This window comes from Hypanus sabinus, chromosome 4 (genome assembly GCF_030144855.1).
Source record: "Hypanus sabinus isolate sHypSab1 chromosome 4, sHypSab1.hap1, whole genome shotgun sequence".
Lineage (NCBI taxonomy): Eukaryota > Metazoa > Chordata > Chondrichthyes > Myliobatiformes > Dasyatidae > Hypanus > Hypanus sabinus.
In genome coordinates, this window is record NC_082709.1 from 116,333,354 (window position 1) to 116,348,621 (window position 15,268).

The window sequence follows — 15,268 nt, forward strand, 5'->3', positions numbered from 1 at the left end:
TGGTGGGCTGAACAGAAAAGTTTTTTTCTAAAATGCACTCTTCTAGGATTAAATATTAGTAAGCCTCAATACGTGTGGATTAATTATTTTCTTGTATGATGCTTGTAAGGTACCAGGTTCTTTTGGAATCAAGGTTATCAAACATTTTCAGAATATTTAATGTTTTAATATGGTCACCCCTTATTCTTGTCAACTGTTGTATGCACTGTTCCAACCTACTCAGTCTTTTCTCATTAGACAAGCTCTTAGTCTCAGGATTCAACCCAGTGCATTTTCTCTGAACTGTCTGTGATGCTGAAATACTTTTTCTTCACCCAGGAGACAGATTATATTCAATGTTATAGATGTTTATATTGCCAATGTGTTGAAAGTTGCACTGTGACTTATATGCCACTGCCTTTGTAAGGAAAGCTGTTCTTCCATTTATCTTCCTAAAATGCTGTCTTTCTATGTTATATATACGGGGGCATCCAGATCCCCCCATACTTGTTAATAGAACTTGATCAGCCAAAATGTTCTCAAATTGTTTAACCTTTCTGCACTCTTGTAGATTCTTTGAATTCTCCTCACACCTTGCTTTCTTAATTATCTTTGTATCTTTAGTAAATCTGATTGCAGTACACTTAATCTCTCCATCTGTCAGGACTATAAATTATAAACATTTGAGGTCCCAGCATTAATTCCTGTGGAACTCCACTAATTTAACTATGTTAGTGCAAAAATCTTTAAACTTTGAAAGCATGTTAGGGGACTTGAGTATTTACATCTATGCATAAGCAAGGCGAATTGATCTGATTTTTAAAAATGTACAGCTGTCAAGCAGAGATGCCATGTTTTTGAAGATACAATTTTATTTCTCATTAAGTTCATTTTACTAAGAGACACTATTTTCCCAGGGTGTATTATCAGAGTACAAAGAAATAAAGAGTTATCTGTTTTATGCTGCAGCTTTTTGACTAAGTTCTAGATTCAGTAGTTCTGGCTCCATACTTCACTCAAGTGCACTAGATATTTAAGTCTATATTATGCAATTTCTTGCTGAACTATTTAAAGTTGAATTTTAATTTTAGATGTGGTTGGTTTAAATTTTAGAAAGTATTTAAAATTTTAAGGTTTAAAAATTTTGAGATGAAGTTGGTTTCTGCACTAACTTTCCTAAATAAGTAAAAGATGGATTTGAGATTTGGACAAGTTAAGATTTTTCTGCTGGAATGTTTTGTCAATTAAAAGAACTCTAGTGTCCTCCAATGGAGTAATTTGGTCATTACTTTTGTGCTTTCCAATGAAAATGCGTGCTACTGAAATGTGTGTGTTGGCTTCCTTTAATTCCTACAATTGTGCACAGCAGCCAATGGATGTATTTTATTGGTGCTGTGTTTGTGCAACTCAAAGATGCATATTTTTAACAAGGAGAGCTAAATGGGCAATCAGAGATACTTCAGAGGGCCTCTCGTACGAGAGAGAGGGATCTCCTATAGTCTATTTGGTGATATCAGGCTTCACTGATATAACTTTACCTTCTTCTCAACTCAAGGGAATATAGACAAAGGCTACTTAATTATTTTTCAACATGTTTGATGACATTAATATTGTGAAAATTTAATTTATGATTGGAAGGAAGAAATTCATGACACTGATAGTGTGATTTCTGTGGGTAGCTTACTTTGAAGTTGGCAAAATATGGACAATTATTATTGATTTCCTCACTGTTACATAATTGCTGTAGGTAACAGCCTACCATTCTGTTATACCTGAATGCATATCTATGCTATATTGTAAAATCTTTCATTACTGAACAGTAATTTTGAATAGTAACCACTCGTGTGGCATCATTGAATGTTTTTTGAAACTGCAAATACATTTTGCTCAGTTTTCTTCCTTTAAACCCCCATAGTTGCAACTTCAGAAAAAAGTATCTGATTATCAAACAACATTTCTTTTTCATGAATCCTATGTGTTTATTTTATGATATCATAATTTCAGTTTTGCAAGATTTTCCAAGTGTTCAGTGAATGTAAACAATGATGTACTTATGCCAGTAAGGTCAGACTAACTAGCTTATAATAATGCCATTGTCTGCCTTTATGTATTGGCATATTGATAGTGGACCCAGTAGAGGAGGGAAATAGGTGGGAGAGAAGGAGGATTTATTAGAGTAAAGTTTGAAATTCAGAGGTGTTCAATGCATAGTTCACAGTTTTGCTCATGTCAAATCAGTCCTGGACCCAGGGTTGCATATTTTTATCAAAAAATTGCATTAGATCATTTTCAATCACTAAAACAGACTGCTCTTTGCATTGTTTTATATTCATTTCCAAAGTACCAGTACCCACATGACAGAAATGGTAGATGTCCACATTGTTTCCTGCTATTAAGTGTGCAATAAAATAGTAGCTTCAAATTCCATTGGGAAATAGCTCAAAACAAGAAAACCTCTAATTAATCCAGCTAACTATTTTCAAGTATAATAGAAAGTTTATCTATTCAATGTTGACAGTCTTCTAGCTACTGTTGCAAGTTAAAGTTCATGAACCCTTTGCAATTACAGATTTCCACTGCTATCCAAAGGTAGAGCATTCCTGTGAAACCATTTGTAAGCCGAAATGTCGTATAGCAAAGAAGCAATTATCATTAATTTATATGGGAAAATTAAGCATACCAAATCATACCCAATAACACATAAAACCTAAAATAACACTAATGTATAGTAAAAGCAGGAATGATATAAATATACAGCCTATATAAAGTAGAAATATTGTATGTACGGTGTAGTTTCACTTATCAAAATTGGGAAGACAGCGAGCCAATATCGATTTGGAGGAAAAAAACCGGCACGTACACGCACGCGCACACAACTGCCCGCACAAGGCTTCACGGTCATGGTAGTATTTCTCGGGTAAACACACATATAAAGCGGTCATCTTTTTTTTGTAAAAGCGAAAATCCTCTTTGGTCAGCAAAAACAAGTACTAATGTAGGTCTTTCATAACAGCGATATGTCGTAAAGTGAACGTTCAAAAACGGGGCCACCTATAGCTGGTTTTCTGCATTAATTACCCAGAAAATGTGGTCTGATCTTCATTTAAGTCACAATAATAGACAAGCACAATCTGCCTAATCTAATAACGCACAAACAGTTGTACTTTTCATGTCTTTATTGAACACATTGTTTAATCATTCATTTTTCAGGCTGGAAAAGGTATGTGAACCCTTGTATTAAATAGCAAAAACGAGGAAATCTGCAGATGCTGGAAATTCAAACAACAGACACAAAATGCTGGTGGAACACAGCAAGCCAGGCAGCTTCTCCTTAGATGCTGCCTGGCCTGCTGTGTTCCACTAGCATTTTGTGTGTGTTCCTTGTATTAAATAAGTGGCAGAAGCTCCTTTGGCAGCAATAATCTCCTCCAAACATTTCCTGACACTGCTGATCAGGCTTGCACAACAGCTAGGAGGAATTTTAGACCATTCCTCCTTTCAAAACTGTTTAAGTTCATCAATATTTCTGTGATACCTTGTATGAACAGTCCCCTTTAGGTCATGCCATAGCATCTCAGTTGGGTTAAGATCTGGACTCTGACTTGGCTATTCCAAAACACAAATTTTCTTCCTTTTTAAATCATTCTGTTGTTGATTTAGTCTTGTGTTTTGGATCTTGTTGCATCATCCAACTTCTATTAAGCTTCAGGTGATGGACTGCTACATTGACGTTCTCGATACAATTTTGAATTAATTTTTCCCTCAACGGTTGCAAGCTGACCGGGCCCTGGGGCAGCAAAGCAGCCCAAGCCATGATATTCCTAACACCATACTTAACAGTTGGGATGAGGTTTTGGTGTTGGTATTGTTACGAATCCCGTAACTGGAGAACTTACCAGCAAAGATAGAGAGGTCCGTTGAAGTCTGATGTCACTATTTTCAAACGTTTTTATTGATAAAGGGACACAAAAGTAGGGTTAATACATACATTCAGATAGTGCACATCGTCAACACTCAATCTAAAGCGCGGGTATAGTAATACTCATCATTAAGTGAGCTCTGCTGTTGTCTAGGGGTTAATAGATTGTCCGTTGGAAATATAAAAGTCACTCAGAAAGCCTGCAGGCCTCAGCCCTTTGAAAATCGCTGGGTTTCACGTGAGGGACCGAGAGAGAGAGATTGGGGAAGAAGAGAAAAAACTTGCCAAGTCTTGATGAAGCATCCATGAAATCGGGGGAGCGTTGGTTCCCTCTCCCCGATGTTAGTTAAAAGCGGTTTTCTGTGATTCCAGCCACAAATTCCAATCCCGGAATCTAACGCACGTGGCTTCCTTCAGAATGGCTTCCCGCTGCTGCGAGATCCCTCTCTCGTGTCTTCTTGGTGCGTCTGAGGGGGCTGTCCCCCTGAGACTCTCCTTTATACTTCCTCATGGAGTCGCAGGTGTCAATCAGGTTGGGATGATGCAATCTCTCTCTCAACCAGCCCACCTTGCCCGAGGGCTTTTCACGTGGTCTCCATGAGACGATAGTCGCTGTCATCTTATTCTGTATCCCGGGTGGGACGTGCAATTTGGCACATTTCTCTCTCTCTCTCCGACTGGGTCTACTGACCCCCCCCCCCCCCCCCCCCCCCCCAACGGGTGCTATTGCGATTCTCACAAAGGAGGGGCCGGGATCATAACAGTATGCAGTGCCCTTTTCCTCTAAACAAAGTTGTGTGCATTTCTGCAAAAAAGTTCAAATTTTTCTCATCTGTCCACAGAACATTTTCCCAGAAGCATTGTGGAACATCTAGGTGGTCTTTTGCAAACTTGTGACATGCAGCAAAGTTTTTATTGAAGAGCATTGGTTTCCTCCATGGTGTTCTTGCATGAATACCATTCTTGTTCAGTGTTTTTCATATTGTGGACACATGAACAGAGACTTCAGCAAGTTCTAGAGTTTTCTGGAAGTCTTTTGCTCTGGGTTCTTTCTTACCTCCTTCAGCATTGCAGGTTGTGCTCTTTGCAGGTTACCCACTCCTAGTGAGAGTAGCAACGGTATTAAATTTCTTCCATTTGTAGACAATTTCTCTTACTAAACTGATGAACACCCAGGTATTTAGAAATGCTTTGTAGTCTTTTCCAGTTTCATACATCTCTACAGTTCTTCTAAGGCCCTCTGAAAGTTGTTTTGATCAAGGCATGGCACACATAATCAGATCTTTCTTTAGAAGAGCATGCTGTGTCAGTAACCTGACTTTATTTGTCTTTTTTATAGGGTAGGTAATCTCTGCAACACACACCTCCAATCTCATCTCATTGATTGGAACACCTGATTCCAAATAGCTTTTGTAGAGGGCATTATCCCAGAGGTTCACATACTTCTTTTGAACTTAGACTGTGGATGTTTAAATGGTATACTATATATGACAAGAAGTACAATTGTTAGTGTGTTATTGGTTGAGGCAGATTGTGTTTGTCTATTATTGTAACTTAGATGAAGATCAGACCACATTTTATGAGTAATCAGTGCAGAAACCAGGTAATTGCTAAGGGTTCACTAACTTTTATTCTTGTAACTGTACTTAAGATGTACCTTTCCCTATACAGTTTCTCCATATTTGACTTTTAGCATTTTTGAAGCTGTAGCCGAAGAACAATGATCTGGTCTGGATCAAATTTAACTGTCAGAACCAATAAGAGTATTATTGAAATTATCCAGTAGTTTGATATACACTCTCATTTGCAGTAAAAGTCATGGGATTCTCTGAATAGCTGGCTGTACAAATGCTTATTTTTTCTCTGATAAATTGTATTTGGCTGTTTTTTAAATATTTGTCCATAATTGTTTGATGCTTAGAGTATAATCAATCATTGACATTCTTATTCAGCTGAAGAATACAAAACTACACCTTACATACAATGAGGAGACCCAATCCATGATTATCAGTGCATGATATTGCTGCTCTGCAGAATTTTTAAGTGCCCCTCATCTTTATACATAAGACTGAATACGCCCCCTGTTCTTAAGTGATTTTCTAATGGTCTTACATATTTAAATTTCTTACAGTTTTCATGTTCAGCTTCATTTGTTTGAATTTCTGAACAAGGAGAATTGAACAGCTGCAGGGAATAATTAATTTGGAGCTAAGAAAATAATTAAACTGTTATGCCATGAATATTTCTTCCACTTTTTGCTCAATAATACAATTTTAGACGGTATTCTTGTATAGAAAATGAAATAACTATTGTTAATTAATTAGCAACTTGGGTATTGATCCAACAAAAGCATGTTCACAGTCACAAGATTATCAGTCATGAAATTCTGAAATTTCAAGCTACTTCATACAAATATCCTAATCAAATTTTCCATAATACCCAAATAAATTTGTCCAAAATACATTTAAGTTGCAATGGCGAAAATACCCATCAAGAATAGAACTTATATGACACTCTATTGTACAAAATTGTTCTTGTTGTTTACAGAACATTTTAACTGGGATGATTACTTGAAAGAAAGCGGAGAAGTTCCAGCTCCCCCACATTGTTTTAGACAGGTATGTAACTACAGAAGCTGAATTGCACATTGTTGACAGTCATTTAACTTTTTGAAGTGGGGGCCATTGTTTGTTTAATGACAGGATCAAACTGTTGAAATGAGTTGGCTGAGTTAAATAACTTTTCTACATCTTCATTCAAGTGCTGTAAGTGCTGTTAATGTTCCAACACAATATAAAGTTCATGGTTTAAACTGAAGATTTTACTTTTGTTCACATTGCTGCACCCCCCCCCCCCACTCATTTGTTTTCCAAGCTGCATTGGTGAAGATTTAACATTACTTTTCTTGTTTGTAGAGGTGTATTTATTTAGTTCATTGTTATTCAGCACTCACTGTTGTCAGAATTAGTTTCAGTATTTGCTGTTAACCTTTCTCAATAATTGCCAACAGATACCGGCTCCTTTGCAGTCCTGTTCATTTAATCCCAATACACATAAGTATGTCAATTTATTGGTGATTGTTAACATATTCTTTAACTTAATGGGTTAAAATGTTTTCATCTGTAGGTGGAATTAGCACAGGTATTGTTTGATTTTTGAGAAGTATCCCAGGATATCAGATATTTTTTCTTTTAACTAATATGTACTTGTAATCTACGTTCAGTATATCTCTACTTCAGGAGAAAATTTTCTATTATAGTCCAAACTTGGAAAACATGGCTTTGGTTACTTTGGTTCGGTTTTGAGGGACTTGGACAGTTTTTATTGAGGTAGTTTACATGGGTTTATTGTCCATTCGGAAATCTGATGGTGGAATGGAAGAAACTGTTCTAAAATATGGAGTGTGTGTTTTCAGGCTTCTGTACTTCTTCCTTGATGTTAGCAATGAGAAGAGGGCATGTCCTGAATGATGGGAGTCCCTGATGATGGATGCTGCCTTTTGAAGATGTCCTTAATGCTAGTGCCCATGATGGAGCTGCAACTTTCTGTAGCTTTTTCCTGATCCTGAACAGTGGCTCCTTCATACCAGATGGTGATGCAACCAGTAGAATGCTCTCTGTAGTACATTTGCAGAAATATACTATAGTCTTTGACATGCCATAACTCCTCATACTCCTACTAAAATATAGCCATTGTCATGCCTTCTGTGTAATTGCATCAATGTGTTGCACCCAGGAAGAATCTTCAGAGATGTTTACATCCTGGAATTTGAAACTACTCAATATCTCCACTGCTGGCCCCTTGAGGTTGTTGCTGTGACACCACTCAATCAGCTGATTTAGCTCACTCCTGTACTGTATGCCTCCTTGTCACGATCTGAAATTCTGCCAAAAGTAGTTGCATCACCGGCAAATTTATAGATGGAGTTTGAGCTGTGCCTAGCTATGTGGTGATGGGTTCAGAGAGAGTAAAGCAGTGGGCTAAGCACACATCCTTGAGGTCAGTGAGGTGATGCTAATTCTATTCTGCACTGACTGTGGTCTCCTGATAAAGTCAAGGATCCAGTTACAGAGCAAGATGCAGAGGTCCAGGTTTTGATGGTTTTTGATTTGTACTGAGGCTATGATGATGTGAGTTGCAATCAATAAACAGCAGGCTGATGTGAATGTTGTTGTTGTCCAGGCGATCCAATGTCAAATGGAGAGCCAGTGAGATTACATCTGCTGTAGACCTGTTACCATATAACCATATAACAATTACAGCATGGAAACAGGCCATCTCAGCCCTTCTAGTCTGTGCCAAACGCTTACTCTCACCTCGTCCCACCTACCTGCACTCAGCCCATAACCCTCCATTCCTTTCCTGTCCATATACCTATCCAATTTTTTTTGAAATGACAAAATCAAACATTTCTACCACTTCTACTGGAAGCTCGTTCCACACAGCTACCACTCTCTGAGTAAAGAAGTTCCCCCTCGTGTTACCCCTAAACTTTTGCCCCTTAACTCTCAACTCATGTCCTCTTGTTTGAATCTCCCCTACTCTCAATGGAAAAAGCCTATCCATGTCAACTCTATCTATCCCCCTCATTTTAAATACCTCTATCAAGTCCTCCCTCAACCTTATACAATCCAAAGAATAAAGACCTAACTTGTTCAACCTTTCTCTGTAACTATTGTGGCAACAGGCAAATAGCAGCAGGTCCCGGTCCTCGCTTAGGCAAGAGCTGATTCAGGCCATGACCAAGCTTTTGATATAAATGTCACCCTTTTGAAGCAAGTCACAACCTCTGACTGCAGTCGTAAGAGACTGAAGATGTCCTTGAACACTCCTACCAGTTGATAGGCACAGCTTTTCTGTGCCCTAGCAGGTACACCATCAGGGTCTGTTGGCTTGCTTTTGAAAGATGTTCTTAAATAGGCCTGTGAGACAGAGCTTAAAGGGTCACCAGAAGCTGCAAGGATTCACACAGGAGTAGTTTTATTCTCCCTTTCAAAATATGGATTTAGGTTTGTCCAATATGTTTTCGAAGGCGCACACTCATCCACACAGGTCTTGATGAAGTCGGTGACAACTTTAGCATATTCATTTAGATATGAAGATGAATCCCTGAATATTGTCTAGTAATGCCCATTTGTGCAAAGTACTGTCTGAATTACTCCCCCTTCAGCATTGGAGAAATTAGCATGTGGACTCTTTGCAGTATTCTCAGGCAACATTATAATAGGCCTAAGGGATCATGCAGTCTCGGGGAAGGAGAATCTTGAGACCTTGCACTCTCATGCAAGCATCCTGAAGTGGTTAGTTGCTTGACTGTATTTTGAGATAGAAAATTGTTTAAAATTTACATTGACTTTTTAAGAAAATATAGACAAGAATTTTCACTGAATACTTGTATTAACATTGATTCTTCACATCAGCCAAGAATTCCACCCAACAATGAGTTCAAAATTAACATGAAGCTTGAGGCTCAGGATCCAAGGAATGTTACTTCAATTTGTATAGCTACTGTGGTTGGAATAACGGGAGCAAGACTGCGATTACGTCTTGATGGGAGTGACAACAAAAATGATTTTTGGCGATTAGTTGACTCATCTGATATACAACCTATTGGCACCTGTGAGAAGAACAGCGGAATGCTACAGCCTCCACTGGGTAAGAAAATCTTTGTTTACCTGTTTGCATTGATGGTGTACACATCGTCAGTATATAAATGTAAATGCTATTCACTTCCTACATAATAAATTAGTTACTAAGTGACAAGGTGTAAATAATTGTAACAAATTTAGAGAATAACAAATGTAAGAATCTGTTTTTGGCTGCTTGATTGATAATTATAGTTGTGAAAATGAAGTTATGTGTATCATTTGTCCCACAAAATCGTTCCGTAACTTTTTTTTGAAAAAGAACATCCACTATCTCTTTCATATGGGCCCTTTCCTAAAGAATGCTGTCAAATATTTGGGTTTGGACTGAGGATTGGCCTTCAGTAAAAAGATTACAATTCTTGCAGCTGAAGAGGATCTGATGATAGTTCATCTTTGAATATACACAAGCCCATTGATTTTGAGCTGGGAGGGATTTGAATGAAGGGGAAATGGTATGAAAGTCGATTTAATACAGAAGATCAATCCACTATTCAATACCATGCCAGGAGGAGTTGGGCTTGTAACTTTATACTTTCTCCTCCTCTTATGGTTTGGAGATTTAGTGGATAATATTTTATTAAATTAATAGTTTTGTTTGTTTCAATAAAAAGCAGGATATGATAAAAAAAAGAAAGACCTGTCCTGTTAATGTCCTTACTTACTGTTAATTAATTCTGTAGAACGTTTAAACTAAAAGGAAAAGGACATAATTTTCTCCTTTCAGTAGACCCAATGTACACAATACAGTTAACTTTTAAAAAATACAGAACGTTGCTGAAATACCCCTTTTAGAATTGGATCAATGTAAGTTCCTGAAATTCCCCCTATGGTTTTACTCAGTGATGAGGTGATTTTAAGATTACATCCAAATCTTATTCTGGAATGTAATTAATAAATTTGGCATGCAAGTCATGCAATTGTGTTCAAAAGCATCTGGATCTTGCCATTTTCATATTTTGTATATGTTGTGTGGAATTTATGACCTTAAAACGTTTTAGCAAAATTTAACCTAATGAAAAAATCATTTTATAAATTCAGTTGGTTTTCTGCTCAAGCCAGTCAAAATTCTGAAACATAATGTGTATTCACTCTGAGGTTATTTAACAACAATGTCATTGAATCATGATTTACCAGTGATAAGCATGAACTCTTGTGCAAGAATATGTTACATCACCCTTGCAAGTTTATTGAACAGTGATGTGGTTTTGTATATTACATGCTGGGGTTGAGATTGACCATAAAGCATAGAAAATAGAGATTCTGATCTAAATTCCCCAGGACAACTTTCACCTGCTTCAATTTCTGATTCTGAATGTTAGTGTTTAGATATACGGTGGCCTCTGGATAATTGGGCCACATTTTGGCCCAATTAAGCAGCTGCCCAAATTAACTGGTTTCATGGAAGTTATTGAAAGGGTATTTTTTTAAAAAGGGCAAACTACTATTTAACTGAGTAACAAATTATGTATTTAAATAAAATGTAGAATAATTTCAAACACCACCAATACTATTACAGTACCATAAAACTGTGTATTTGTTCCTAATAATTATCAATGGAGTACATGCTACTTTGTTTTTTTGAATGTACAGTGCCTATAAAAAGTATTTGCTCCTCTTGTAAGTTTTCAATTTTTATCATTTTACAATATTGAATCACAGTGGATTTAATCTGGCTTTTATTGACACTGATCAACAGAAAAAGACTTGTGCCAAAGTGAAAACATATCTCTACAAAGTGATCTAAATTAATTACAAATATAAAACACAAAATAATTGATTGCATAAGTATTCACCCCCTTTAATATGACGCACCATATCATTACTGGTGCAGCCAATTGGTTTCAAAAGTCACATAATTAAATGGAGATCAGTAGTGTACAGTCTAGATGTTTCAATTGATGGTAGTTAAAATACACCTGTATCTGGAAGGTCCAACTGCTGGTGTATCAGTATCCTGCCAAAAACCACGCCCTGAAGACAAAAGAACATTCTAAGCAACTCTGCGAAAAGCTTATTGAAAAGCACAAGTCAGGAGATGGATACAAGAAAATTTCCAAATCACTGAATATCCCTTGGAATACAGTTAAGTCAATCATCAAGAAATGGAAAGAAAATGGCACAGCTGTAAATCTGCCTAGAGCAGGCTGTCTTCAAAAACTGAGTGACTGTGCAAGAAGGGGAATAGTGAGGGAGGCCACCAAGGGACCTGTGACCACTCTGGAGAAGTTGCAAGCTTCAGTGGCTAAAATAGGAGAGACTGCGCATACAACAACTGTTTCCCAGTTGCTTCAGCTTTCGCAAAGAGAAAGCCACTGTTGGGGGGATAAAAAACCACATGAACTCTGAGGTAGGGTTTGCCAGAAGGTGTGGTGACCCTGAAGTCAGCTGGAACAAAGTTCTATGGTCTGATGCAACCAAAGTTGAGCTTTTTGGCATTAGCCAAACACTGCACATAGTCAAAAACACACCGTTGCTACTGTGAAGGATGGTGAGGGTTACATCGTGCTGTGGGGATGCTTCACTGTATCAGCCCCTGGAAGGTTTGTGAAGGTAGAAGGTAAAATGAATGCAGCAAAATGCAGGGAAATCCTGGAGGAAAACTTGGCGTACTCTGCAAGGGAACTGTGGCTTGGGAGAAGATTTGTTTTCCAGCAAGATCATGAGCCCAAGCAGAAAGCCAGAGTTACACAAGAGTGACTTAAAAACAACAAAGTTAATGTTCTGGAGTGGCTAAGTCAGAGCCCTCAATCCCATTGGTCTTGAAAAGAAAATTTTGTAAAGAAGAATGGGGAAACATTGTAGTGTCCAGATGTCCAAAGCTGATAGAGACCCATACACACAGACTCGCTGTAATTGCTGCCAAACATGTATCTATAAAATACTGACTTGAAGGGAGTGAATATTTGCAATCAATTATGTTGTGTTTTATATTTGTAATTAATTTAGATCACTTTGTAGAGATGTTTTCATGTTGATATGAAAGAGTCTTTTTCTGTTGATTCAATGTTTAAAAAAAAAGCCACATTAAATGCAAGAAAACTTGAAAATTTCCGGGGGAGGGGGTGAATAATTTTTATAGGCATTGTAGATGGACAGATTCAACGCAAGCACCTAGTTCAGATAATGGACTCCTTCGTTGTCTTCCTGCATGAAGTAGAGTTGGTAATCCAGCAATAAATATCCTGTCATCCTGTATAGCCTTCAGTTCAAGTTTAGACGTGTCACCTTCATTACATTCCTTGTCTTCATATTTCCCGCCAGTAACAAACTGTACTAATGAGTGACATTAGGTGGATAGCTTTTAATGAGGTCCAGTAGGGTAATCTTTTGGCTAGTGTCTAATCTTTTCATGACATCTTGGCAAGGGTTTGAAATTTTTAAAAGTTGAAATAAAAAACAAAATGATATAAAATCACTGTTTTTTGAATTGCTGGCATTGGCCAATGGATAACATAACACAAGCATATGCAACTGGTATTATTTAAAAACTGTTTGCCCTGACCATGGTTGAGTGTCTAAAGGCCACATAAGCACATGCGATGAAAGCTAGTTAGAATCTGTTCAGCAATAGCTTCCTGTCCCAGTTAAGTGGTACAGTGTCCCAAATAAATGAAGGGAATCACAGCTGTTTTCTTTATTTCAACAGTTGTGTCAAATAAACGGCTGTCTCAATTAACCAATGGCCCGATTAACTGGAATCCAGTGTATTTCTGTTTTTTTACAGGAATGCTAGTATGGTATAATACCTCTGCTTTAACTTTCAAAGTGCTTCAAATAGAACAGACAGTTTAAAGTAAAAGTAGAAGGGGAAAAAGTAAGTAGAGTTGATTGTACATGTCTATACTTTAAGGGTGAGCACAGTTTAGGAAGATCAATGTATGGAGAATGGACTTCCAGACAATATGATTTGTGTAGATTGGAATTCATTTAACATGTGATATTTGGAAATAAATATTTAACTATAGTTAGATCCAGACATTGCTGAAGAGTTATAAATGTAAATTAAATTACAATGCATTCGAATTTCATACCGGAATTTATTCATCATAATATTGCTTTGTTTTGGAGCAAAGCCTGGAATGAAATTATCCTTGATCAATGTTCAAAGTAAATTTATCATCAAAGTATATATGTCACCATATGCATTCATTTTCTTATGGGCAATCACAGTAAGTACAAGAAACTCAATAGAACTAATGAAAGAACACACCTAAGAGGAACTATAATAACCAATATGCAAAAAAAATCAACCAGCTATGCAAATGCAAAAAGAAAAGTTTTTAAAAAACTATAAATAAGCAATACATATAGCAATCATGAGATAAATAGTCCTTGAAAATGGGTCCATATATCATATGAACTGTTCAGTGAAGAAGCGAGTGAAATTGAGTGGAGTTAATCTCCTCGGGTTCAAGTCCCTGATGGTTGAGGAGTAATAACTGTTCATATACCACCTTCTTGATGGCAGCAGCGAGAAAAGAGCTTGGCCTGGATGGTGGCAGTCCTTGATGATAGATGCCGTATTCCTGTGACAGCAATGATATGCTGATTGTGGGAGGACTTTACCCATGATGGGCTAGGCTGTGTCAACATTGAAGACTTTTCCATACCAGGCCATGATACAACCAGTCAATATATTCTCAACTTCACATCTATAGAAATTTGTCAGTATACTTTACATTGCACACAAGCTTTGAATGAAGTAAATGTAAATACTCTGCAGGTTAGGGCACATTTGCAGAAGAGATAAACAGTTAATGTTTTGGTCAGAACTACAAAAAGCTATATTACTTTGTGAAACACTGAACATGTGTAGTGGAAGAGATCAAAAGATAAGGACAAAACATTGCAAGGTAGAAAATGAGATTAAGTGTTAAAAAGTTTAATAGAAGACAGCGTAAAATGTCAGTGGGCCTCATCCTCATAATTGTTGCCTTACCATCTGAGTATTTGCAGATTATTCTGTTTGTTTTCTCCATAAATGCCTGGTGGTTTTGGTTCATCCATAGCTTTGTCTTGCATAGGTATTGCATTTGTTATTCAATAAGTGATTGAGTGGTGTATTGCAGTGGTCTTTGTCCACACAAATAGTGTATCTGCAAATAATGGCTGAGGCTGTTTTTGGTTCCCCTTTTTTCTGAATGTGAAAACATTTTTGATCTTGGAAGATAGGGGGAAAAAAAGAAAATCATGCCCTGATCCCAATCAATCTTAGAGGCTTGCCCTTGTTTTCCTTTTGGAAAAGAATTAAGACAGTTTTGTGTAATTGTATGGTAGGGTTACTTTCCTGACAACCTCTTTGTTAAATGTTCTGCTTCTTTAGTTTACTATTTTAGGAGGTAGATAAATTAATGGGTAACTGTAATGAAATACCTTTTTGGTTTAAACTTCAGCTTGATATTTACTCTCAAGTGATTTATTTAAAGTTATTAGAAATTATGGTCAACTTTTAGATAATACACTTTAATTATGGTTGTATATTTTAAGCTGGTTCTGTTGAGGAAGAAATGGAACCCCAGGGATGAAGCATAAACATGATATATGACCCATTGACATGTAATTCCTTTTCAGTTTGTTATCTAATGCTTCAAAGCACAATAATTATATTGGTGATGTTTATTAGACTTGAATCAGTTGCTTTAATGGTTTGGCTATTGGCAGTTTTGATATGGATGAATCTTGTAAAATCTTGACAAAATTCTGAATCTGCCAGACCCTCTGT

At 37.1% G+C, this 15,268-nt stretch overlaps 1 protein-coding gene across 4 annotated transcripts in view; it reads left to right on the forward strand.

Moving 5' to 3' along the window:
* The window catches only part of scml2 (Scm polycomb group protein like 2), a 136,663-nt gene that overhangs the window by 31,284 nt on the left and 90,111 nt on the right, over nt 1-15,268 (forward strand). For all 4 annotated transcript variants that reach the window (XM_059967974.1, XM_059967976.1, XM_059967977.1 and 1 more), the window contains exons 4-5: nt 6,446-6,516; nt 9,319-9,553. In XM_059967974.1, coding sequence (XP_059823957.1) covers nt 6,446-6,516; nt 9,319-9,553 — 306 coding nt within the window. The remainder of the gene's footprint in view (nt 1-6,445; nt 6,517-9,318; nt 9,554-15,268) is intronic.